Raw genomic sequence first — 24,172 nt, forward strand, 5'->3', positions numbered from 1 at the left:
CAAACACTGACTAAACACGACCAAACACTGACTAAACACTGACTAAACACGACCAAACACTGACTAAACACGACCAAACACTGACTAAACACGACCAAACACTGACTAAACACTGACTAAACACGACCAAACACTGACTAAACACGACCAAACACGACTAAACACTGACCAAACACTGACCAAACACTGACTAAACACGACTAAACACTGACCAAACACGACTAAACACTGACCAAACACTGACCAAACACTGACTAAACACGACCAAACACGACTAAACACTGACCAAACACGACTAAACACTGACCAAACACTGACCAAACACTGACTAAACACGACCAAACACGACTAAACACTGACCAAACACTGACCAAACACGACCAAACACTGACTAAACACTGACTAAACACTGACCAAACACGACTAAACACGACCAAACACGACTAAACACGACCAAACACTGACCAAACACGACCAAACACGACTAAACACAACTAAACACTGACCAAACACGACCAAACACGACTAAACACGACCAAACACTGACTAAACACTGACTAAACACGACCAAACACTGACTAAACACGACCAAACACTGACTAAACACGACCAAACACTGACTAAACACTGACTAAACACGACCAAACACTGACTAAACACGACCAAACACGACTAAACACTGACCAAACACTGACCAAACACGACCAAACACTGACTAAACACGACTAAACACTGACCAAACACGACTAAACACTGACCAAACACTGACCAAACACTGACTAAACACGACCAAACACGACTAAACACTGACCAAACACTGACCAAACACGACCAAACACTGACTAAACACTGACTAAACACTGACCAAACACGACTAAACACGACCAAACACGACTAAACACGACCAAACACTGACTAAACACTGACCAAACACGACCAAACACGACTAAACACAACTAAACACTGACCAAACACGACCAAACACGACCAAACACTGACTAAACACGACCAAACACTGACTAAACACTGACTAAACACGACCAAACACTGACTAAACACGACCAAACACTGACTAAACACGACCAAACACTGACTAAACACTGACTAAACACGACTAAACACTTACCAAACACGACTAAACACTGACCAAACACTGACTAAACACGACCAAACACGACTAAACACTGACCAAACACGACTAAACACTGACCAAACACGACTAAACACGACCAAACACGACTAAACACTACCAAACACTGACCAAACACGACTAAACACTGACCAAACACGACTAAACACGACTAAACATGACCAAACACGACCAAACACTGACCAAACACTGACCAAACACTGACCAAACACTGACTAAACACGACCAAACACTGACCAAACACTGACTAAACACGACCAAACACTGACCAAACACGACCAAACACGACCAAACACGACTAAACACTGACCAAACACGACTAAACACTGACCAAACACTGACCAAACGCTGACCAAACACTGACCAAACACGACCAAACGCTGACCAAACACTGACCAAACACGACTAAATACTGACCAAACACTGACCATGAACATGATAGCGTCAAAGATACAGCATACACACCTACCTCTGTAAATGTCTAATTGACAAAGTCATTTAGATCATTTAATTCTTGGCCTACATAGTTTTGATGTCGCCACTATTATTCTATAATGTAGAAAATAGTAAAAATAAAGAAAAACCCTTAGTAGCTGTGTCCAAACTTTTGACTGGTACTGTATATTGAGATAGTTTAGTACCTAAAATAAGGGGATAAATACATGTAAAAAATATATATATAATTTCCTGATCTGTCTTTTATCTCTAAGATATCTGACAGACACTAAAGAACAATCTCTTACTATCTGTGGCTCCATGTAGTGAATCTGCTATTCAGTGTGTTTCTATTGGCTAATAGCAATAATAATAAATAAATAAATGTGATACCTTAAGAGGTCTTAACATTCTAAATCAAATAGATAAATGATCCTTGGTATGACCACTTTAAAACAATTCCATATGTTAGCATAGAAACCCCCCAGGCAAATTGAGTCATTTTATTAGCTAATTTGATTTGTTTCTAAGTAATGTGATTTGTAACTTTCAAATACCTCTTAATAAGATTATAACAAGGCCAGTGAGATGCTTTACTGAAAAACAACCCATTGCATAAACACAGTTCCTCTCCCCCTCCTTCCATCTCTCTCTCTAGGTTCGACGTCGGAGGCGGCCCGTATCATCTACCCCCCAGTGTCTCGCACCATCATGGTCACTAAGGGACAGCGTCTGGTCCTGGAGTGTGTGGCCAGCGGCATCCCGACCCCGCAGGTTACATGGGCCAAGGACGGTCAGGACCTGCGTTTCCATAACAACACGCGCTTCCTGCTCAGCAACCTGCTGATCGACGCAGCGGGCGAGGGCGACTCAGGGACGTACAAGTGTCACGCTGACAACGGCATCGGATCAGAGAGCGCCGCTACTGTGCTCTACAACGTGCAGGTGTTCGGTGAGTAGTGCCAACCTGTGAGTGTAAAAAAATATATATATCCCCAAACTTTGGTCCTCACTTATGGGTTGAGTAGGATAATACTAGGAGGGGTTCAGTAGGATGATATGGGTACAGTAAGATGATACTAGGAGGGGTTCAGTAGGATGGTACTAGGATGGTTTGAGTAGGATGATACTAGGAGGGGTTGAGTAGGATAATACTATGAGGGGTTCAGTAGGATGATATGGGTTCAGTAGGATGATACTAGGATGGGTTGAGTAGGATAATACTAGGAGGGGTTCAGTAGGAAGATGTGGGTTCAGTAGGAAGATACTATGATGGGTTGAGTCGGATAATACTAGGGGGGTTCAGTAGGATGATATGGGTTCAGTAGGATGATACTAGGTTGGGTTCAGTAGGATGATACTAGGAGGGGTTGAGTAGGATGGTACTAGGATGGGTTGAGTAGGATGATACTAGGAGGGGTTGAGTAGGATGATACTAGGAGGGGTTGAGTAGGATGATACTAGGAGGGGTTCAGTAGGATGATACTGGGAGGGGTTGAGTAGGATAATACTAGGAGGGGTTCAGTAGGATGATATGGGTTCAGTAGGATGATACTAGGATGGGTTGAGTAGGATAATACTAGGAGGGGTTCAGTAGGAAGATGTGGGTTCAGTAGGATGATGCTAGGATGGGTTGAGTAGGATAATACTAGGGGGGTTCAGAAGGATGATATGGGTTCAGTAGGATGATACTAGATTGGGTTCAGTAGGATGATACTAGGAGGGATTCAGTAGGAAGATATGGGTTCAGTAGGATGATACTAGGAGGGGTTCAGTAGGATGATATGGGTTCAGGTAGGATGATACTAGGATGGGTTGAGTAGGATAATACTAGGAAGGGTTCAGTAGGAAGATGTGGGTTCAGTAGGATGATACTAGGATGGGTTGAGTAGGATAATACTAGGGGGGTTCAGTAGGATGATATGGGTTCAGTAGGATGATACTAGATTGGGTTCAGTAGGATGATACTAAGAGGGGTTCAGTAGGATGATACTAGGAGGGGTTCAGTAGGATGATATGGGTTCAGTAGGATGATACTATGAGGGGTTCAGTAGGATGATATGGGTTCAATAGGATGATACTAGGATGGGTTGAGTAGGATAATACTAGGAGTGGTCCAGTAGGATGATATAGGTTCAGTAGGATGATACTAGGTTGTGTTCAGTAGGATGATACTAGGATGGTTCAGTAGGATGATATGGGTTCAGTAGGATGATACTAGGATGGGTTGAGTAGGATAATACTAGGAGGGGTTCAGTAGGATGATACTAGGATGGGTTGAGTAGGATAATACTAGGAGGGGTTCAGTAGGATGATATGGGTTCAGTAGGATGATACTAGGATGGTTGAGTAGGGTAATACTAGGAGGGGTTCAGTAGGATGATATGGGTTCAGTAGGATGATACTAGGATGGGTTGAGTAGGATAATACTAGGATGGGTTCAGTAGGATGATATGGGTTCAGTAGGATGATACTAGGATGGTTCAGTAGGATGATATGGGTTGAGTAGGAGGATACTAGGATGGGTTGAGTAGGATAATACTAGGAGGGGTTCAGTAGGATGATATGGGTTAAGTAGGATGATACTAGGTTGGGTTGAGTAGGATAATACTAGGAGGGGTTCAGTAGGATGATATGGGTTCAGTAGGATGATACTAGGATGAGGTGTTATGTATGTTTCTGTTCCTCTAAAACAGTGGTCTTCTAACTTCTCATCGGGGACCGACAGACATTTCACCATTTTGTTTTAACTCTGAACTAGCTCACCTGGTTCACCTAGTCAAGGGCTTGATGATTAGTTGACAAGTTGAATCAGGTGTGCTAGCTGTGGAATAGATGAAATACATGGAACGGCTGGAAATCCCGGGGGAGAGGTTGGAGAAACACTGTGCTAACACTCCTTCCTGTATGATGGGTACAAAATTAAGAGTTCTGAAAGGATTTGAAACTTATGGAGTTGCTCCATTTTAGGGGATTTTCTGGTTTTGTCTGCATCATAGACTTGATGATTAGACTGACTCACGTTTGGTGGAGCGAGAGGTGTGTGTGTGTGTGTGTGTGAGCTTGGCAGAGCCCTGTTGGTATATATATAGTATAGAGGGTTATTTTAGAGTGTGTGTGGAGGACTTTATAGAGCAGGACTCAGTTATGGATGACTGTTTTTCCAGTGAGTCTCCTCTCAGCAGCAGCCCCTAATTAAAGTGTGTGCTGCTGTAGCGTTAATGAGCTCTGGCTTGTCACGACCAGCCAACCATCAACTGACTGGCCTGTCTCCGCACGGCACAGCCCCACACACACACACACACATACACATGCTGGCACGCACACCGATACAGACATACTTAATCAAGCTCACTCCCACACAACCAGCCATCACTCACAACCAACCATCACTCACAATCAACCGTTACTCAAGCTTATATGCTAGACATTACCTTACAGTGTACTCGCTCACTGACACACACACAGACTAACTCTCCCTCTCTATTCTCTCTCTGCAGAGCCTCCCCAAGTAACCATGGAGCTCCAGCAGCAGGAGGTGTCGTGGGGGGAGAGTGTGCGCTTCAGCTGCCTGGCCAGGGGTAAACCCACCCCCTCTGTGGTATGGCTCCACAACGCCCGCCCCCTGGCCTCGTCACCACGCCACCGCCTGTCTGCCCGCGTGCTGCGTGTCATCAACGTGGGCCCGCAGGACAACGGCTTGTACCAGTGCATGGCTGAGAATGGTGTGGGTAGCTCGCAGGCTGCCGCCAGGCTGGTCACCTTACCAACCGGTGTTCCGTCTCGGCCAGGGAAGCTGCCCTCCATCCTGCGTCCACTGAGCCCAGACAAGGTGCTGCGGGAGCAGGTCCCAGTGAAGCCCGGGGCCACGGGTAGCGTGCTGACCCTGGACTGCTCTGAGCTGACTGGGCAGATCTCTGTGGCAGAGGCCCCTGTCATCCTCAGCCAGCCCAGGACCGTCAAGGCTGACTTCTATGATCTGACCTGGAAACCTCGCCACGATGGAGGCTCTCCTGTGATGGAGTACATCGTCAAGTACAGAAAGGTACAGGCTAGTTAACTCATGGACACACACATATTCTACACACAATGTTACACTCATTCAGTGTAGATTGATATTTGTCTACAACTACAGACATGACTCATTCTCACATCATCCTCACACACTGACTGATCTTTCTCTCTCTCACACACACACACACACACACACACACACACACACACACACACAGATAGAGGACCCTCCAGGTGAGTGGACCAGCAGCAGTATCTCTGGGTTTCTCCACAAGCTGACCCTGGCCAAGCTGCAGCCAGCCAGTCTGTACGAGGTAGAGATGTCTGCTAAGAACTGTGCTGGCCTGGGACAACCCGCCATGATGACCTTCAGGACAGGCAAAGGTACATCCATTCATTTATCTATCATCACAATGATTATCATATATCCCACTACCGTATTTGTGTCTTTTTGCAAACGCCTCTTGTTTTTTCCATGCCAACAGGTCGTAGGGGTCCAGGAGGTCAGAACGAGCTCCCTAAAACTCCTCCAGTACCATCACCTCGCCTCTCTCGTAAGTCCCCTGCCCCTCACCTACTGTCACTCTAACTAACCAGTGTGGTTGTTCCATAGATGCCACACAGTTAGATCTCTAACGTCCTGACCGAGCCCTTATCAAGCTGTTTGACTAGCTGTTAACCCCCCCACCTTTCTACTCTGTACTAACATGTGACCTGTCTTGATCTCTCTTTCACTTTTAACACCCAAGGATGAGCTCACAGTAAGTCTTTGTAAGTTTGTTACTGTACCTGTTCGTGTCTGTTCATGTTTGGGCTTTTGTGTTTCTGAGAGTGTCTGTCCTTGTGTGCCTTAATATGGGAACAATATTAGATTTGATGTCCGTTTAACCCCTATCACTTTCCCACAGCTCCTGAGGCCCCTGATAAGCCCACCATCTCCATGGCGACTGAGACATCTGCGTACGTGACATGGATCCCCCGCGGTAACCGTGGTTTCCCCATCCAGTCTTTCAGAGTGGAGTTTAAGAAGCTGAAGGGGAAGGGAGGTGGGGAGTGGGAGGAGGCCGTCACTAACATCCCCCCCCAGCGACTGTCTGTGGAGATCACTGGCCTGGAGAAAGGTGAGCTTCATCACCATCATCATCGTCGTTCCCATCATAATGTTATTCCTCATTATGACAAATGGCGTCATCATCATTAGCATGACTCTCATTATCATGGACATTACACTATCAGTCATCATCATAATCCTAGCTATTTTAATAATGACTGTAATCAACATGGTGACCAGATGGTAACCATTAGTGTGAATGGAGAAACAGAGAGGCTGTGTAACTGGTGTTTAGTTAGTTTAACCCGCGTGGGCTTTCTGTTTCCCTGTAGGCATGTCCTATAAGTTCCGTGTGTTGGCGGTAAATGTGATTGGCGCCAGCCCCCCCAGTGCCCCCTCTAAGGCCTACACGGTGGTGGGGGGTGGCAGGCCCAACGAACGCCCTGTAGACGGACCCTACATCACTTATAATGAAGCTATCAACGAGACCACCATCATCCTAAAATGGACGGTGAGTGGAGCTGTGTGTGTGTGTGTGTGTGTGTGTGTGTGTGTGTTATCGTGATATAAGTATGGCTATAACTCTTGTTACTGTTGTTATGCTAACATTAAACCGTTCATATTCTTTCTCTCCACAGTACACTGCCGTCAACAACACCCCTGTCTACGGTTTCTACATCTTCTACCGGCCGACAGACAGTGACAACGACAGTGACTATAAGAAGGACGTGGTGGAGGGTGACCGTTACTGGCACTCTATCACTGACCTGCAGCCTGAGACGGCCTACGACATCAAGATGCAGAGCTTCAACGAGGGGGGAGAGAGCGAGTTTGGCAACGTGGTTATCTTAGAAACTAAAGGTGAGCAGATCTCATAGATCTCATAGTCATCTTGGTGACACACGCTTACAGTTATATTATTTAGTCATTAAGCAGAGAGACTTACATTTATATTAACATTTTAGTCATTAAGCAGAGAGACTTACATTTATATTAACATTTTAGTCATTTAGCAGAGAGACTTACATTTATATTAACATTTAGTCATTTAGCAGAGAGACTTACATTTATATTAACATTTAGTCATTTAGCAGAGAGACTTACATTTATATTAACATTTAGTCATTTAGTAGAGACTTACATTTATATTAACATTTAGTCATTAAGCAGAGAGACTTACATTTATATTAACATTTTAGTCATTTAGCAGAGAGACTTACATTTATATTAACATTTAGTCATTTAGCAGAGAGACTTACATTTATATTAACATTTAGTCATTTAGCAGAGAGACTTACATTTATATTAACATTTAGTCATTTAGTAGAGACTTACATTTATATTAACATTTAGTCATTTAGCAGAGACTTACATTTATATTAACATTTAGTCATTTAGTAGAGACTTACATTTATATTAACATTTAGTCATTTAGCAGAGAGACTTACATTTATATTAACATTTAGTCATTTAGTAGAGACTTACATTTATATTTACATTTAGTCATTTAGCAGAGACTTACATTTATATTAACATTTAGTCATTTAGTAGAGACTTACATTTATATTAACATTTAGTAATTTAGCAGAGAGACTTACATTTATATTAACATTTAGTCATTTAGTAGAGACTTACATTTATATTTACATTTAGTCATTTAGCAGAGACTTACATTTATATTAACATTTAGTCATTTAGTAGAGACTTACATTTATATTAACATTTAGTCATTTAGTAGAGACTTACATTTATATTAACATTTAGTCATTTAGTAGAGACTTACATTTATATTAACATTTAGTCATTAGCAGAGAGACTTACATTTATATTAACATTTAGTCATTTAGTAGAGACTTACATTTATATTAACATTTAGTCATTTAGTAGAGACTTACATTTATATTAACATTTAGTCATTTAGCAGATGCTCTTATTCACAGAGACTTACATTTATATTAACATTTAGTCATTTAGTAGATACTTACATTTATATTAACATTTAGTCATATAGCAGAGATACTTACATTTATATGAACATTTAGTCATTAGCAGAGAGACTTACATTTATATTAACATTTAGTCATTTAGTAGAGACTTACATTTATATTAACATTTAGTAATTTAGCAGAGAGACTTACATTTATATTAACATTTAGTCATTTAGTAGAGACTTACATTTATATTTACATTTAGTCATTTAGCAGAGACTTACATTTATATTAACATTTAGTCATTTAGTAGAGACTTACATTTATATTAACATTTAGTCATTTAGTAGAGACTTACATTTATATTAACATTTAGTCATTTAGTAGAGACTTACATTTATATTAACATTTAGTCATTAGCAGAGAGACTTACATTTATATTAACATTTAGTCATTTAGTAGAGACTTACATTTATATTAACATTTAGTCATTTAGTAGAGACTTACATTTATATTAACATTTAGTCATTTAGCAGATGCTCTTATTCACAGAGACTTACATTTATATTAACATTTAGTCATTTAGTAGAGACTTACATTTATATTAACATTTAGTCATTTAGTAGAGACTTACATTTATATTAACATTTAGTCATTTAGTAGAGACTTACATTTATATTAACATTTAGTCATATAGCAGAGATACTTACATTTATATGAACATTTAGTCATTAGCAGAGAGACTTACATTTATATTAACATTTAGTCATTTAGTAGAGACTTACATTTATATGAACATTTAGTAATTTAGCAGAGAGACTTACATTTATATTAACATTTAGTCATTTAGTAGAGACTTACATTTATATTAACATTTAGTCATTTAGTAGAGACTTACATTTATATTAACATTTAATCATTAAGCAGAGAGACTTATGTTTACATTAACATTTAGTTATTTAGTAGAGACTTACATTTATATTAACTTTTAGTCATTAAGCAGAGAGACTTATGTTTACATTAACATTTAGTCATTTAGTAGAGACTTACATTTATATTAACATTTAGTCATTAAGCAGAGAGACTTATGTTTACATTAACATTTAGTCATTTAGCAGACGCTCTTATCCAGAGAGACTTACATTCATCTTAAGACAGCCAGGTGGGACAACCACACATCACAGGCATGTGTCAAGTTTTATAGATTTAATTTTTTGAGGGGGGTCGAGGTGAGGCGAGGAACACTATAGCATGCTGGTTAAAAAACATCATACGTGGCTAGGGTGGTCCAGCAGTCTAAGCCTCCAGAACACACATACTGCTGCAGCCAGAGGAGGCTGGTGGGAGGAGCTGTAGGAGAACGGGCTCATTGTAATGGCTGGAATGACATAAATGGAACAGTATCAAACACATGGAAACCATATTTGACTCCGTTCCATCAATTCAGTTCCAGCCATTACAATGAGCCCGTCCTCCTACAGCTCCTCCCACCAGCCTCCTCTAACTTGTCTCTCTTGCTATCCTATCCAATAAACAACAAAAGTATAATTCTTCATATCATTAATTTGATAGCCTGACTGTAATACATGTTGTAATATCAAGTAAACAAACCCCTCTCTACCCCCAGCTCGACTGAACCAGCGGCCCTCTCCATCGGAGGCGTCATCCCAGAGACCAGAGCACCCCGGGGGGCCTGTGCCCCGCCCCAGCGACCTCCCCTACCTCATAGTGGGTGTGGTCCTGGGGGCCCTCGTCTTCATCATTGTAGCCTTCATCCCCTTCTGCCTGTGGAGAGCCTGGGCCAAACAGAGTTAGTAGTTATGATGATGATGATAATGGGAGGGCAGTGGTTGTAGTTGTTGGATCAATTACAATTTTGGGCTGGATTCAATCCGTATCGCCAATGTATTGCGGAAGATCAGCATTTAAATGTAAAGATCATTTCTGATTGAGCCGTCATATGCAGCGTTTACTGTGAATTCGGTCTCAGCGACCACGGGAACATCGCCTTTAATTGTCAATTGAGCTATAAAGTGGCTCTTCAGCGCTACAGATTGAGTAGAGCCCTTAGTCATCACAATTGTTGTGATGAACAGTTGTCCATCTGAATTGACCAATCTGCAATTTTGAATTGACTAGTAATTCATAATTCCCTCAATTCTTCTCTCATATCCACATTCTTGTCGCGTGTCAGTCTTGTCCATATCTAACAACAGTGATTGTGTTTTCTCCTCTCCAGAGCAAACATCAGACCTGTGTTTCCCAGCCGTGGCACACCCTGTCTCCTCATGCCAGTATACCATGGTGCCTCTGCAGGGCCTGGCTCTGGTTGGCCACTGCCCGCTGGACCCCCATTTGCCCCCACCGCATGCCATCTACCCCCCTAACAGAGAGTGCACGCCCAATGGGAAACACCATTACCCCACACACCGTCTGCCAGGACTACGCCAGGTGAGTTCCAAACATGTCAACATGTCAAGGTCATGTCTTGTGCATCTGCCCAATAAATCTCTGTTGGGAGTGTATTAGTTTTGGGCACCTTATTAATTTGTTTTTCATGTGTAACAGAAGTCTAACAGATGTCTCTTGTTCCTATTGCAGGAGGATGTGGAGTATGATATGGAGTGTGACACGCTGCTAGCACAGACCATGTCAAATGGACACGCCCCAGGCTACCACTACTCTAACAGGTAGGCACAGGACTGTTCTCACATATCTTCAATTTGTCAGTCATCCAGATAGTTTTTCAGTCCATCTGTGTTTATTTTAATTGTATGTATTTATGTAACCTTTATTTAGCTAGGCAAATCAGTTAAGAACAAATTCTTATTTACAATGACGGCCTAAAGTCAAAAAGCCACCTGTTGGGTTTACATGTGTATATATAATCATTCTCACCCAAACATCTCTCTCTCCCTCTCAGTGAGCCTGGAGACGGTGAGGACTGCTGTCTGCCCGATGACTCCACCCTCCAGCTCCTCAACACCTCTGAACAGCCAATCAGCACTCAGGAGCTGACGGGCAATGCCCATTTTCACAATGGGGACATCAATCTAGGTACGTGTCTGTTCTCTCAAAACTTTAACATTAGGAAAACTTATGCATTCACCTCACACTTCAGCTATGAATGCGTTTATGCCCACTGCAGATGTCAAATAACCATGTATTTTCTTCCCCTGTCTGTCTGTGTAGACCTTCTACCCTGCTCTCCCTCTCCTCTGCTATCACTGGAGGAGAACTCCACGGCGACAACATCAACAGCTACAACGCCAGAATCCCAAGATGCACTTCCACTCCAGAGTGAAACAGAGACGTCAGACTCAACAGATGCTTGAAAAACACTCAGAAAAACAGAAAACAAAAGTCTTTATTTTTGTATCACAGATATTTATATATTTATGCTTTTGTACATAAACATTGTTTTGTTATGCTGTATATAAGGATATGTTCATATTGAAAAATACATGTATCTGTATGTCACTTTCTGTGATGTAATCCTGCTATGTGATTGTATATTCATGTCTGCACACCTTGAGGAAAGGAGGGGGATTCTAATCCTGGTGTTGATTTAAGTCAGTCAGCGCATTCTGTTGAAGGTTTCATCTGACTGGCATGCCACTGTTTCTCTGACTAGGCACCAGCAGCACGTCTACCAGTCTGCTTTAAGTCATTCCCTGTAGAACTCCTATGTTCCCCTTATTTCCAACTTAAACAGACATCTGGTTATTATACGATCCTGATAGTCGCATGTCAGAAAAAATGGACAGGGTTGTGCTGCTCAGTAGAGGAACAGAGAGCAAGCTTTTTGAGGGAGCACTACCTCTGTGTTCAATGAAAATGCATTGTATACACCCCCCGTGTTGTATATACTCCCTCTTCTGTTCAGTGATGTCATAATGGTACAAGTGTCCGCCGTTTCCTAAAGAAATATGAATTTTTCATCAAAAGTATTAAATGTATGCAACTTAAAATCATTCTGCCTTCAGTAGTTTAGAGTACAAAGAGATATATTGTATAGTTATTTATTTTTAGGAGGGGAAGATTCTGGAAGTTTTGTTACCCAGTCACACCCAAGCCGATTTAAATTTGAGACTGAAATAACAGTCTGTTTCTGCTGGTCACTACTCCAAATGACTGTGCCTTGTGAGGGGATCTTTGACGTCTGCGTCAATATTATCCTTCCCCCACACATTGGTGCATCAGTATTAGCCTTCCCTGTGAGGCATCGGAGATCAAAATGAAGGAGTTCCTGAATCTGTAATCCATCTGTGTGTAGCTGTTGTCATGGTTACACAGGCTGGAGCACTATTGCATGTAAATAAAGCTTATAATGAAATCACCTTGGTTTTCACGTTTAATTTTTAACCCTGTTAAATGGTTTGTAGGGAATTGAAATAAAGCAGGTATAATCGCAAGAAGCCATTTCAGATAGCTTGCTTTGATTTGTCCCTCACTCAACTGAAGGCACATAAAGTACTGTTATTGGGAAACTAGTGATATCTGGAGGACATCCTGTTTCTGAAACAAACCAAGTTTAACAATAAATAAAGGTTAATAAATCAACTTTATTTATGTACAGATACATATTTTACTAACAATTGTCATAAGAAATATATTTACAAAATAGCTTTACACAAATGGGTTCTGTACAGCCACCATGATTAAGTTACATTTAGAATGTTGTGCAATTTTAACGTCACAGTCAATGGAAGTACAAAACTCTTCATAGCATGTTACAAGCAGATATGTCGTCACGTCAGACATGTTTAGAAGCTTTATTTCCCCCATCATAGATGTATAGGAGGGGAATGCTCAGTGAAATGCTATGACTTCAGTAACTCGGGCATCCGATGCCATGTTTAGGTATCAATTGAACTGACAGGCTGTCAAAGTAGAAAACACTTGAATGTGAGAGTAGGTTCACTAACCATGAATAATAACATGATACCAACCAAGTCAGCTAACATACAGAACCGATCAGCAGCCCTTACAACCGCTTCAATCCACACACAAGAGTTGGAACTCCTGTCAATTCAATTGGCCATGACATTTCTTCACGTAATTCAATTGAACACATTTCTCACTGAAATGGAATGGAGACAGAACATTCCTGACTAACCACGTTGGCACCTCAAGTCCTCTCACCTACACGGCAGAGCTCCCATCATGCCCTAGGATATGACTGATGTTGTGGGCGGGGCGGTTGGGCTGTTTGCCCGAGTCTGCAGAGGAAGTGTTGGAGAGGGACAACAGGGGGGACATGGGCATCGCAGAACCATCAGGCTGCATTGCTGTGGCGATCTCTGGGAACAGCGAGGTGAGGCTGAAGTTGGACAGGTGTGGGGTAATGCCAGAGGAGTTGCTGATGGGCATAGGGGGCATGTCTGAGAGTAGGGGGAAGCTGGCCTGGGCGAACCCTACGGGACGCGGGGGGGACAGGATGGAGCCGAAGCGGTTGTTGAGGGGGGCAGAGCTGCTCTTGTCGGTGCCGGGGCTGGTGAACATCTGGTTGGAGAAGTACTGGAGGGGTATGTCGCTGGGGTGGGCGGCAGAGGGGTAGGAGGGGTAGAAGGAGGGTAAGGTGTTCTGGGGCTCTACAGGTAGCAGGGCCGAGGGGCGTGAGGAGTTGGGCTGGCTGACAGGAGGGATAAAGGTAGAGTTGGCGTTGATAGGAGGAGGGGGATTCATCCCTCCTTCTGGGATGAAGGGGAAGCCAAAGTTCTGGGCCAGGTGTTGGTCAGGCACAAGGTTGTTGTCCCCAGCAACCTGGGCATTGTCTGCCATAAAGCGGACGATACTGCTGCGCCGTGCCTCACCCCCTGACTGTGGTCGACCCAGCAGGTGGACGTCAGGCTCAAAGGGATTCCCAGGTCTCAGGCTGCCTGACCGTGGTCGCTCTCCAGGCCTCAGCTTCCCGCTCTGGGCCTCCTGGGTGATGTGGCGGGAGCGCTGGCTGACTGAGGTGGGGGGTCTGGGGGGGGCAGGGGTGCGGCCTGGCTCGGAGCTGCTGTGGGGGGTAGGAGGGTGGGGGAGGCCTGCCCGTACCCCTGGGTGGGCACCCATGTTACCACTACCCTGAGGGATGTGGCCCTTGTTGCCCTCCCCAAGCCTCATAGCTGAGGCCTTCTGTGTGGGAGGAACACTGGGGCTGGATGCTTTAGCCTGCATGTCCCCTGCAGAGCTGCCAGGCACACAGCCGTACTCCATACTGACCGGAGGACAGCACTGGACTGCCCTCTGGTGGTTGGTCTGCTCCAGGAGACTCTGCATGAAGCTCTGTTGACACCCCTCCTGGTCCAGAGGAAGCCCTGGAGCACCAATATGCACCCCCTGTGTCCCAGGATGGGGTCCACTGTACCCACCACGGGGTCGCCCATCCCCTGGAGGCCCCAGTCCCATTCGGAATCCCCCCTGCTGCCCCTGAGGGCCTCTCTGAGAGGAAGGACCTGATTTAGGTGTCATGTCCCCGCCACGGGACACCTGGACCTCGAAGCCCCCCAGTTGATGCCCCCCTCCAGCACCGCTCAGCGTTTTAAACGGAGGACACTCAGAAATCCTCTGGACGTCTGCAGAACCAGGGTGGTCTGGGGGCAGCCTGCTCTGAGGGTTATGTGCGACATTGCCCTTCACTCTGGATGTGTCCAGGTAGCCCCGTAGGTCTGGTTGCTCCTGTGTAGTACCGCGGGTGGCCTGGAGATGGAGCCCCATGCGCTGCTGTTGCTGCTGCTCACCAGTGGAGGAACTCTTCCCAATGAGAGCCTCTGCTGAGTAGCTGGAGACCCGGTGGCGCTCCTGGCGCGAGGGGGCACAGCCCAGGTCGGAGGGCCGAGAGGCAGGGTTGCTGGGCTGGGAAGTCAGTTGCTGCTCCAGGTTCCTAGAGCTCATCAGCCTCTGCATGGTACTGTGGTCCTGACCAGACTGAAGGGAGGGGATAGGAGAGAATAAATGATTTGATATTATAAACTGGGTGTTTTGAGCCCTAAATGCTGATTGGCTGACAGCTGTGGTATATCAGACCGTATACCATGGTTATGACAAAACATGTATTTGTACTGCTCTAATTACATTGGTAACCAGTTTATAATAGCAATAAGGCACCTCAGGGGTTTGTGGTACATGGCCAATATACCATGGCTAAGAGCTGTATCCAGGGACTCCCCGTTGCATCGTGCATAAGAACAGCCCTTAGCCGTGGTATATTAGCCATATACCACACCTCCTCAGGCTTTATTGCTTAATTAGATAACACATGAAATACAAAAACATGCTTTATCATGCATATGCATACAATTTATAGCACCAATATACTACCATAGAATAGCAAGAGTACGTACTCAAAGTAAATGTAATCCTATCATTTTATGGCTATCATTCAAGACCACCTCAGTAGTTCCTGTACCTTGAGGTGTTCCTGCTGGGCCAGGTGGCTGCTGTGGTGAGCTCTGGGTCCTGCTGGTCCTGGCTGGCCCTCACAGCTCTTCTCCTGGTGCCGCGACCCAAAGTGCTGCTGCTGTTGCTGCTGCTGGATCTGTTGCTGCTGGAGGTGCTGGTGTCTGGAGTGGGAGCTCTGCTGTTGAGGGTGTTGTTGATGATGTTGCTGTGACTGGGCTTGTTGTTGGTGTTGCTGTTGTGTTTGCTGTTGGTGCTGTTGTTGATGAGACTGTTGATGTTGTGACTGTTGTTGGTGCTGCTGCTGTTGGTGTGTTTGCTGTTGGTGCTGTTGTTGAGACTGTTGTTGGTGTTGTTGGTGTGATTGTTGATGATGCTGCTGCTGTTGAACTCCAGTCTTCTCCAGATGGTGTTGTTTCTGTTGCAGGCCCACAGGAGGGCCGCCATGACCCCCTCCAACCAGCACCCGCTTCTTCTGGACGTGCTGCTCCTGCTGCAGCGCCCTCTGGTGGAGGCTGTGGAGCTGTGCAGGGTCAGGCTGGGTCAAGTGGTGCTGGAGCTGGTACAGGTGGTGCCTCTGCTGCTCCTGTTGCTGCTGCTGCTGCTTCAGGTAGGGGTTCCCCCCGAGGTGTTGGCCCAGCTGGGGTGCACCATGCTGGGGGTGGCCCTGAGGCAGGTGGAGCACACCTGGTTGGTTGTGTTCCTGTACGGGCAGCTGGGGGGTACAGTGGCTCTCGGTGGGTCTAAGCACCGTACTCATGAAGGTGTTGCCTGAGAACAGGGTGCCAACTCCATCAGGGTTGATCCTGGTCATGATGGATGAGGAGGTAGGGGGAAGTTGGGGTACCATCATCTGGCTGTGGTCCAGGGGTTTGACCTCCATGCAGCCCACGTTGGAGGCCGATGGGCAGGCCTTATGTCGCTTGTTACTGCTGGACAGCATCACATCGTCCTGGGCTGGCCGCTTGGACACGTCCTTGATGTGTCGTGGCTCACCCACCCCCACCTGGGGCCTCATCTGGGCACTCTTAAGGGGAGTGTACTCGTTCAGTTGGACTGAGCCCGAGCAGGGAGGAAGGCCAGGGGTGGAGGGCTGGGAGACATGGGCTGAGTTCCCCGCAGGGGATGGGACTGAGCCCTGCTGCCCAGCCAGACTGGGGGAGCCTGGGTAGGCCTGCTGCTGACGGGAGCTGGGCCGGATCAGGTTGTTGACACTGAGGGTGCTGGCAGTACCAGACTGGGCTTGGCTCTGGGGTTGGGACTGGGAGTAGGAGAGGTTCTGCGGATGTCTGACTCCGCTGGCTGCACTGCCTGCTACTTCTCCAGCCTGGCCCCTGACAGACAACTGTGATGGGGGTTTAGCCGCTGGAGTTTCCATCTGTTTGGTGAGCTTCGTCTGTTGTCCAGCCCCCCTCTCTTTGCTGCTGGAGGCTTGCTGGGACTTGGGTTCCCATGCAGGCGTTGGGTTGTTTGTGGAGCCGGTGGGGTTGTCCATGGTGCAGCCCCCCACCCTCCTCCCAGGACTGTCCTGCTCCAACATAGCCAGGATATCAGCCTGCTCTGTGGTAAAAGTAAATGGTCCAAAATGACTCGGCGAGGAACTGACACTGTGGCCAGTAGGAAGCATGGACGCCACAGAGAAGCCCATTCCGCCACCTGCTCCACCAGACATGGGTGAGTCAGTCTGTCTGCTGGGAGCCTGAGGCTGATCCGGAGCCTCGTTGTCTAGTGTGTACACCTGCTGTGGGAGAGTGGAGTCCTTTCTAGAGGGCGCTGCATTATTCCTCACACTCCCTTTCTCCATCGCTGCACTGGGGTGGCCTTCTGCCTGAGGCTCCTTCTCCCTGCCTGACACCGCTGTCACTTTCAGCTCAGCACGATGGGATGGTTTGGGGGTGGAAATGGGCATGGTCATTTGCTGGTTCGAGGGTCTATTGCAGGTGACCCGCTTCCTGTATTCTGATGGCATGGTCATGGGAACTGTTAGAGAGGTTGAAGAGAAAGACAGTGCACCGGAGCAGGGGGTTGGTGTGGAGGGGACTGAGGGAAAAGCCACAGGCTGGGACTGGGTCTGGGTTGTAGGCTGAGACTCCTGGCTGTTGGCTGGCTTGGTCTGACCCGTTGATGAGGTGAGTTGAGCGGACTGGAGAGACACCATTGGTGTACTTTCTATTGAGCTTACAGTGCTGACTGAGGGTCGACATGCTGCTGACGACGTCACACCCATAGATGTGGATCTAGTCTCTGTGGAAAAGGCACTGGTCAGCATAGATCTGCTCTGTCTAGAACTGCCATTCGTGGCAGCTAATCTAGCTTGCACAGTGTTGACAGTAGTAGTGACAGGCTGTCTGTTCTGTGTGACTATAGGTCTAAGGTGAGTGGAGCTGTCACTAGGGGCGACAGCAGGTTGTTTATTCTGGGAAGAAACAATAGCACTGACTGTAGGAGTATCTGCTACACACGTGATAGTGGTGACTGCAGATAGACTCACAACACTAGTGATAATGAGTTGACTCTGTGTGGAGCTGATACCGACTGTTGATGTACACGGAGTGACACTAGTGGCATTTGCCACAGAGGTTCTACTGTGTGTTGTGCATGCACTGGAGACAGTTGGCCCACTATGTGTAGCAGCATTGACACTACCATCTTTAGGTGTGGACTGTGGAGAGCCAACACTACTCACAGGTCTGCCATGTGTGGCTGCCTCAATACTACTAACCGAGGATGTGTTCACTGTGGTGCTGACAGGGCCAGGCTTTGGCTGTATTGTCCCAGCAGCAGAGGATGGGATTCTCTGAACCACAGTGGACTCTTGTTCCTGACGGTCCCCTGTTACAGCCACTGGCTTGGCTGCAATGGTGACAGTACGACTAGTCTGCCCCCGTTTCGGCTCCTTCTTCCTAACCAACTTGGTCCTCTTGGTGGTGGCTCTCTTAGCTCTGGGCATTGAAGCTGTGCCAGGCTGTCTCCGCAAGGCCTTCCCTGTACCCACTGCCAGACCTGTTCTGGGTGGAGTCACACTTGGGATCGAGATCTGACTGACAGGGGTACTGTGTGGAGCTGCTGAAACCGTGACAGAAGATGGCTGTTGTGGCACTATAGAGTAGGATGGTGGGGCAAGGGTCAGCTGAACGTTACTCTGGGTGGAGATGCATGGCGGCATGCCCTGTGAGATGCTCTGGTTGAGACTGCTGAGGGCTCCCAGGGTGTGCAGAGCCACATTGGTGGTGGGCTCCTCAACAGTGGTGGGCTGGATCAGCTGGAGACTGCTCTGGCCACCCTGAGAGCCATACTTATCCGAGGTCTTCATGGGCTGCAGGGAAAACACCTGGCCGTTCACAGTGATGGTCTGAGGGGTCGGGGGAACCGGGGGGGCCTGGGTTTGAGGGACAGGACGGGGTAGAATGTGGACCAACTGTTTACCCCCAAATATCTGTTGCCCAGTGGTGGAAGTTGGGCAGCTGGTTGCGACAATCTGATTGGGCATGACAGGTGCTGTAGTGGGCACCATGCCAACCTGAGGGTTCTGAGGAGGAGCAGGTGGAGGCTGATTGGAGGCCTGGATGATGACGATGTGCTGGCAAGGCGTCTGATTGGTTAAGTCCTCCCTGACAACCGACTGGGCTGAGCAAGGATTGGTCTGCTGTAGGATGACAACATTCGGGTTGTTAGTGTTCTGAGGAGCCGTTACCCCAGCAACTGTTGTCCCTGCAGGGTTTACTTGCAATACTTGCATGGTCTGGAGGAGGGGCATCACAGATGTCTGGGGGTGGGGCTGGGGCTGATTCATCAGGGCAGTCTGTGGATGGGGGAGGACTGTTGCCGGTTGTAGTACAGCAGGTTGAGGTTGTGACATCATAGCTGAGTGGGCTACCACAGCAGGCTGGGGAATTATGGCTGACTGAGGGAGAATGGCACACTGTGGCTTGGGGGCCATGACTGGCTGAGGCTGGTGCTGGGCAAGGATAGCTGGCCGAAGCTGGGGTGTCCTCTGTATGGAGGGCTGGGCTTGGATATGGGCAGTGATGGGTGCCTGGAGCTGTATGGGTACCTGTGGCCTCATTTGAATATGAATGGGTTGAACTGATGGTTTAGTGCCCATGGGGCATAGAGACACCTGCTGCCCAGTGGTGGTAGTCTCCTGTGTGGAGAGAGACTGGCAGACAGGTTGCACTGTGTTCCCAGCCAGCTGTAGGGTAGTCCAGGTGGTCTGTGTGCTCCCTGCTGCACTGGCCCTGAGGAGGGTTGAGCTGCTGGGGATAGTCGTCCTGCTGGCAGCGTTCTGGGTGGTTATAACCTGGGGAAGGGCTGTAAGGCTGGGGACAGGCTGGAGAGGGAGTTGGGTGGCCAGACTGGCTGCGACGTTGAGACTAGGGGCTGGGTTGGCAGGCTGGGGCAAGGCGGTGGTGACAGTCGGGAGAGGGCAGAGACCCTGGAGGGTGAAGTAGGACACAGAGGGCGGCAGTTTTGGGGCTGAAGGTGCCTCTGCTACACACTGTTCCACCAGCCTGATGCCAGGTATAGACACTGTAGGGGCAAGGGTTGCCCCGGGGAGGAGCGGAGGGGCAGAGGAAGGGACGCTGACGTGCTTAAGAACCCTGTTCACCCTTAGCCCTGCTGTAATGTCACAAGATGACTGAACAATCACAGCCTCAGCATGTTGCTTCCCCTGATCGGAGGCTGGACTAGGTTCCTTTCCTGCTGGGCGTATCACATTTCCATTGGAGTAGACAATAATTCTTTTGGGGAGCTGGTGAGTGGGCGCTACTTTGGCAACCTTTGCACAGCGCAACTTGCCCTTCCAGTGGACAGTGGGGTCATCCAGGAAGTTGATGTCGTGGGCTTTTAGCAGCTCAATGTAATGGCCGCTCTCCTTCCGCAGCTCGTCCAGCTGATGCCGCAGTCGCCGGATCTCCTCAGCTGCAGAGATAGGAGACAACAAGGACTAGTGGTCATCAACACAGGACTCTCAAACATTCAGACAAGTACACACAAACACTGTCAAATGCAAGCAAACACATAGGAAAACGCACCCAAAGGAATTAAATACTTCTGCACCGTCAAAACATACCTGTAAATGTCACAAACTCTCATCTCACCTTGTACTAGGTCTCCTCCCTTGAGAAGCATGGCGTCATTTTGTTTCTGCAGCTCAATTATGTAACGGTAGGCCTGGTCCAGGATCATGTTCTTACTCTAAAGAGGGAGGATGTCAGCATGGGATTTACATGTATACAAACACAAGTCAAAACAGATGGCAGGATAACAACAGGATCTTCACAGACAAGACCAACTAATAGCTTCAGACCAAAAGATAAATACTACTCCTTCAAAAGCAAACCAAGCCTGTAAGTTCTATGGTTTGGTCCAAAAACACACTAAGGTGTGTGTGTGTGTGTGGGTGTGTGTCTATGGATTAGGCCTACCTGCTTCAGTGCCTGGGAACAGGGTAGAAGGTCCCCAATACGGTTAATTCCAGCGTTGATCTTCTCTTTTCGCTGTCTCTCAACTAAAGGACCAAAACAAAACCTTAGCGAGTCATTCCCACAAAATCCTGAGAAACTACAGAAAAACACTAAAACAACATCTCACCTGCATTGTGAGATTCCTTGTTTTTTTTCTTCCTGCAAGAGAAAATGAAGAGGTTAGCTAATGATATGGGTATTGTTTTCAGACACACAACAATGCATGCGTTTCTGTGGTAAAGCGCTGACAATACATACGCCAAGAGATCCTTCCCATAGACGTAATGGTCAGAAGGATCCGTGTTTTGTCCTTACCGTGGTTTATGGCCAGGAGTCTGGTTCTCTGTCATCTCTGGCATCCTGGCCTACTGTACTGCCAAGTCACCACGCTCGCAGGCCAAACATTAAATATCTTCCCTGGCCGACCTGCAACCCACACAGTCATAAGAGACTAATGAGTGAGGAGGTATGATGACTAGACAATAGAAGAAAAAAAACATCGATTACAAATAAGTAACGGATCATAAATTACAAGGCTGTTGAGCAACAACAAAACTTCCAAATTCAAGTAGCCTCATGTTGTGCTGCCTTTACTCATCACAACAACATGGGACAAGACACGCAGACCTTTGCCAAGTTTCATGTAAACAATGAGCTTAGTCCAACGCTGTGTTAATCGGTTATCCCAGTTAGTAAACGTAAGCTGAAAATAATGAATTAATATTGACAAATTGTTTAGAACACAATATATCGGGGGCAATGGATAGCGTTCTATTGGAAAGCAATTAAAATGTAATTAACCCACTAACATCCCCATTTTCAACCTATACTTTCCCAGTAACGTTAGCTACGTAGTAGCTAGGGGGCCGAGAACTACGTAGCTATCTCATTAGCACTGCTATCCTGGTGTTGGAGTAGTTTCACAGAAGATAAGCCCTATTTTGGTAGTGAATTTAAGCGACAATGACGTAAAACACAGTTCACACTCACAATAAATGATGGTATAACCATATTGTGCTAGCTAAACAAACAGCCACCCAGCCAGCTAGATGTTAGCTCGCTAGCTAGATCACCATGTAGTAGCTTGGGTACATGTCAAGCTTGCTAGCTAGACTTGCTGAACAAAATTGCAAACAGAAAACCCCCTGGAAAAGTTGGGAAAAATAATAAGCTAGCAAATTACCTGTAGTTTCCCCATTATGGGACTTCGTTCCTGACAAAACTTTGGTTCTCTCTGTCAATAAACTCCACTCACAACCTAGCCCAAAAATCAAGTGGTAAGGAGAAAGGGGCGTAAGTAAACTGAGACGAACGATCGGGAATCAAGAGATTCGAGCTATGATCCAATCAAAAGGTGTACTGGGATGAAGTCATGGATTGTGATTTGAATGATTGACGGATCAAGCAGAATTTATCCATATTGTACACAAATTGAACAGTCAAGTATGACATTGTTTAATATTGTATTATAATTTTTTTTACACCATGTCGTTCGTATATATTTCACTTCCTACTATAGAGCAAATTGCGTCTCAGGGATAAACATTATATGCTGAGTCTCCTCTACTTCCAGTACTCTGCCCGTGCATTGTGAACTATGACTATAACTATAAAGTCCCTTCGGAAAGTAGTCAGACCCCTTCATTTCCCCCACATTTTGTTACGTTACAGCCTTATTTTAAAAACAGATTAAATCGCCCCCCCCCCAAAAAAATAAAAAAATAAAACAAGCTACAGACAATACCCTACAATGACAAAGCGAAAACAGACTAAGAAATGTTTGCAAATTTATTAAAAATAAACTGAAATATTACATTTACATAAGTATTCAGACCCTTCACTCAGGACTTTGTTGAAGCAAATTTGGCAGCGATTACAGCATCGCGTCTTTTGGGGATAACAATACAAGCTTGGCACACTTGTATTTAGGGAGTTCCTCCCATTCTTCTCTGCAGACCCTCTCAAGCGCTGTCAGGTTGGATGGGGAGCGTTGCTGCATAGCCATTTACAAGTCTCTCCAGAGATGTTCAATCGGGTTCAAGTCCGGGACATTCAGCAGCTTGTCCCGAAGCCACTCTTGCTCAGGTTCGTTTTCCTGTTGGAAGGTGAACCTGAGCACTCTGGGGCAGGTTTTCATCAAGGACCCCTGTACCTCGCTTCGTTCATCTTTCCCTCGATCCTGACGAGTCTCCCTACCCTGCCACTGAAAAACATCCCCACAGCATGATGCTGCCATCACCATGCTTCATCGTAGGTATGGTGCCGTGTTTCCTCCAGACGTGACGTTTGGCATTTAGGCCAGAGTTCAATCTTGGTTTCATCAGACCAGAGAATCTTGTTTCTCATGTTCTGTGAGTCCTTTAGGTGCCTTTTGGCAAACTACAAGCGAGCTGTCATGTGCCTTTTACGGAAGAGTGGATTCCATCTAGCCACTCTACCATAAAGGCCTGATTGGTGGAGCGCTGCAGAGATGGTCATCCTCCTGGAAGGTTCTCCCATCTCTACAGAGGAACTCTGGAGCTCTGTCAGTGACCATCGGGTTCTTGGTCACCTCCCTGACCAAGGCCCCTCTCCCCAATTGCTCAGGTTGGCCTGGTTGCCAGCTCTTGGAAGAGTCTTGGTGGTTCCAAACTTATTCCATTTATGAATGATGGAGGACACTGTGTTCTTGGGGACCTTTCATGCTGCAAGATGTTGTACCTCGACACAATCCTGTCTCTGAGCTCTACAGAAAATT

The 24,172-nt window shown here is 46.4% G+C and overlaps 2 protein-coding genes across 4 annotated transcripts in view; one reads left to right on the top strand and one right to left on the bottom strand.

The window, feature by feature from the left end:
- Nucleotides 1-12,918, top strand: part of boc (BOC cell adhesion associated, oncogene regulated) — a 53,366-nt gene extending 40,448 nt beyond the window's left edge. Inside the window, exons 6-17 of the mRNA XM_036935014.1 lie at nt 2,244-2,537; nt 5,086-5,630; nt 5,818-5,983; nt 6,085-6,153; nt 6,508-6,720; nt 6,983-7,161; nt 7,289-7,511; nt 10,206-10,388; nt 10,818-11,029; nt 11,180-11,268; nt 11,502-11,635; nt 11,771-12,918. Of these exons, the coding sequence (XP_036790909.1) occupies nt 2,244-2,537; nt 5,086-5,630; nt 5,818-5,983; nt 6,085-6,153; nt 6,508-6,720; nt 6,983-7,161; nt 7,289-7,511; nt 10,206-10,388; nt 10,818-11,029; nt 11,180-11,268; nt 11,502-11,635; nt 11,771-11,913 (2,450 nt within the window). The 3' untranslated portion in view covers nt 11,914-12,918. The remainder of the gene's footprint in view (nt 1-2,243; nt 2,538-5,085; nt 5,631-5,817; nt 5,984-6,084; nt 6,154-6,507; nt 6,721-6,982; nt 7,162-7,288; nt 7,512-10,205; nt 10,389-10,817; nt 11,030-11,179; nt 11,269-11,501; nt 11,636-11,770) is intronic.
- Nucleotides 12,919-13,123: 205 nt separating this feature from the next.
- LOC110535357 (basic helix-loop-helix domain-containing protein USF3) lies at nt 13,124-22,897 on the bottom strand. Of its 3 annotated transcripts, none has more exons than XM_021620304.2 (7): nt 22,619-22,897; nt 21,751-21,861; nt 21,563-21,594; nt 21,397-21,479; nt 21,070-21,166; nt 15,978-20,890; nt 13,124-15,496 (listed from the first exon to the last, which is right to left on the bottom strand). In XM_021620304.2, the coding sequence occupies exons 2-7, from the start codon at nt 21,792-21,794 to the stop codon at nt 13,724-13,726; spliced, it is 6,942 nt and encodes a 2,313-aa protein (XP_021475979.2). In that variant the 5' UTR covers nt 21,795-21,861; nt 22,619-22,897; the 3' UTR covers nt 13,124-13,723. The 3 variants fall into 3 exon arrangements, with proteins under 3 accessions (XP_021475979.2, XP_021475980.2, XP_036790908.1); XM_021620305.2 differs by having other exon boundaries at nt 21,751-21,910; XM_036935013.1 differs by lacking the exon at nt 22,619-22,897 and adding an exon at nt 22,426-22,443.
- Between the last annotated feature and the right edge of the window lie 1,275 nt (nt 22,898-24,172).

The sequence above is a fragment of the Oncorhynchus mykiss genome, chromosome 11 (assembly GCF_013265735.2).
Source record: "Oncorhynchus mykiss isolate Arlee chromosome 11, USDA_OmykA_1.1, whole genome shotgun sequence".
NCBI classification, from domain to species: Eukaryota; Metazoa; Chordata; class Actinopteri; order Salmoniformes; family Salmonidae; genus Oncorhynchus; species Oncorhynchus mykiss.

What these genes read in the sequence shown, in the direction of transcription:
- LOC110535357 (XM_021620304.2), bottom strand. Translation starts at nt 21,794, where the DNA reads ATGCCAGAGATGACAGAGAACCAGACTCCTGGCCATAAACCACG. An exon ending in CAAGGAATCTCACAATGCAG is followed by an intron (nt 21,480 to 21,562) that starts GTGAGATGTTGT and finishes TTGGTCCTTTAG; the next exon opens with TTGAGAGACAGCGAAAAGAG. An exon ending in GTTCCCAGGCACTGAAGCAG is followed by an intron (nt 21,167 to 21,396) that starts GTAGGCCTAATC and finishes CTCCCTCTTTAG; the next exon opens with AGTAAGAACATGATCCTGGA.